Source organism: Eurypyga helias, unplaced genomic scaffold (assembly GCF_000690775.1).
Source record: "Eurypyga helias isolate BGI_N326 unplaced genomic scaffold, ASM69077v1 scaffold33830, whole genome shotgun sequence".
Classification (NCBI taxonomy): Eukaryota; Metazoa; Chordata; class Aves; order Eurypygiformes; family Eurypygidae; genus Eurypyga; species Eurypyga helias.
In genome coordinates this window covers 726-2,153 of record NW_010225593.1, presented here as the reverse complement: position 1 = coordinate 2,153, position 1,428 = coordinate 726, and the positions used below count along the sequence as shown (strand labels likewise).

General features: G+C 63.1%; 1 protein-coding gene across 1 annotated transcript in view; it reads left to right on the top strand.

Moving 5' to 3' along the window:
* The window catches only part of LOC104508405 (cirhin-like), a gene marked incomplete at both ends in the record, with an annotated part of 2,911 nt that overhangs the window by 954 nt on the left and 529 nt on the right, over window positions 1–1,428 (top strand). The window contains 4 exon segments of the mRNA XM_010150018.1: window positions 1–107; window positions 188–279; window positions 661–757; window positions 1,138–1,202. The exon segment at window positions 1–107 is cut by the window's left edge and continues 24 nt beyond it. Coding sequence (XP_010148320.1) covers window positions 1–107; window positions 188–279; window positions 661–757; window positions 1,138–1,202 — 361 coding nt within the window.

Here is a 1,428-nt window from a genome sequence, read left to right as displayed (position 1 = left end):
GAAGATGGGCAGCCTGGAGAAGCGCTGGGTGCGGACGAAGCCCTTCCAGCATCACACCCATGACGTGCGAGCTGTGGCGCACAGCTCGATGGCTCTCATCTCTGGGGGTAGGACTGGCTGTGGTCGTGAGGCGGGTGTGGGTCTCTCCCCGGCCTCCCAGTTTGGCTGACCTCTGCTTGGCTTCCAGGCCTGGATGCCCAGCTGGTGATCCGCCCGCTGATGGAAAAGGTGCAGAAGAAGGGCTACGACGCAGTGCTCCGCAAATTCACCTTCCCCCACGTGAGTGCTGCTCTGACGGGGATCTTGTGCCTGGCGAGGCAGGCTGGGAGGGTTGGCTCTTCTGGCAGGAGAAGGCTGGCCCTCCCTGCCCCGCTGGGTCCCCTCCCTGCCCCGCTGGGTCCCCTCCCTGCCCCGCTGGGTCCCCTCCCTGCCCATGGCACGTCTGGAGGTTCCCGCTGTGGAGCGGGCGAGAGGGTAGAAGTTGGCCAGCTTGTCTTGCTGGTCCTGCTAGGTTTCCCATCTCTGGGATTCCATCCCACAAGACCTGAGTCTTGCCTCTCCCCCGCCCTGGAGTCTGGCACCTCAGGGCATTTCAGCTTTGGGCCCAGCCCTTTCGCCCAGGCTGTGGGTTCGTGATAGTCTGCCTGTTCCTGCATACAGCGACGCCTCGTCTCCTGTGCCAGGAAAGCCCGGCTGCTTCTCTTCCAGTTCTCCCAGCACCTGGAACTTTGGAGACTTGGCTCTACCGAGGAGACCGGTGAGTCGCAAGGCTCCGCTTTCCGGTGCAAGTGCTGTGGCAGAGCCGGTGCGGCCTGCAGGGTTTGGGGCATGAACTGTCCTGCAGCAGAGGGGTGGTTTAGTCCAGGCTCCTTTCTCCCCACTGCCCTGCGCTGGCGTGATAGCCACGAGCAGGGCTGCGTTTCCCAGCATGGTGTGTCCCTGGGCACGGGCTGCACAGCTGCTGTGAGGCTGTGCTTGTGTTTCCAGTGCAGCTGGGCCAGGCCTGGGGAGTTTGGCCTTGGGGGTGATTGGGGAAGGGTCCAGGGTCCCTTGGGTGCTGCTGCCCCAGCTGTTTGACAGGGCCCATGTGATTTCCCCACCGTCACCGATGCACCACGTGGTTTCTTGTCATCCCAGGAAAGGATGGTGAAGTCCTTCCGTTGTGCCGTATGCCTGAGCACCTCGTGCAGCTCAAGAGCAAGGTAGGGCCGAGCCAGGGCCGGGGTCTTTGGGGAAGGGTCCAGGGTCCCTTGGGTGCTGCTGCCCCAGCTGTTTGACAGGGCCCATGTGATTTCCCCACCGTCACCGATGCACCACGTGGTTTCTTGTCATCCCAGGAAAGGATGGTGAAGTCCTTCCGTTGTGCCGTATGCCTGAGCACCTCGTGCAGCTCAAGAGCAAGGTAGGGCCGAGCCAGGGCCGGGGTCT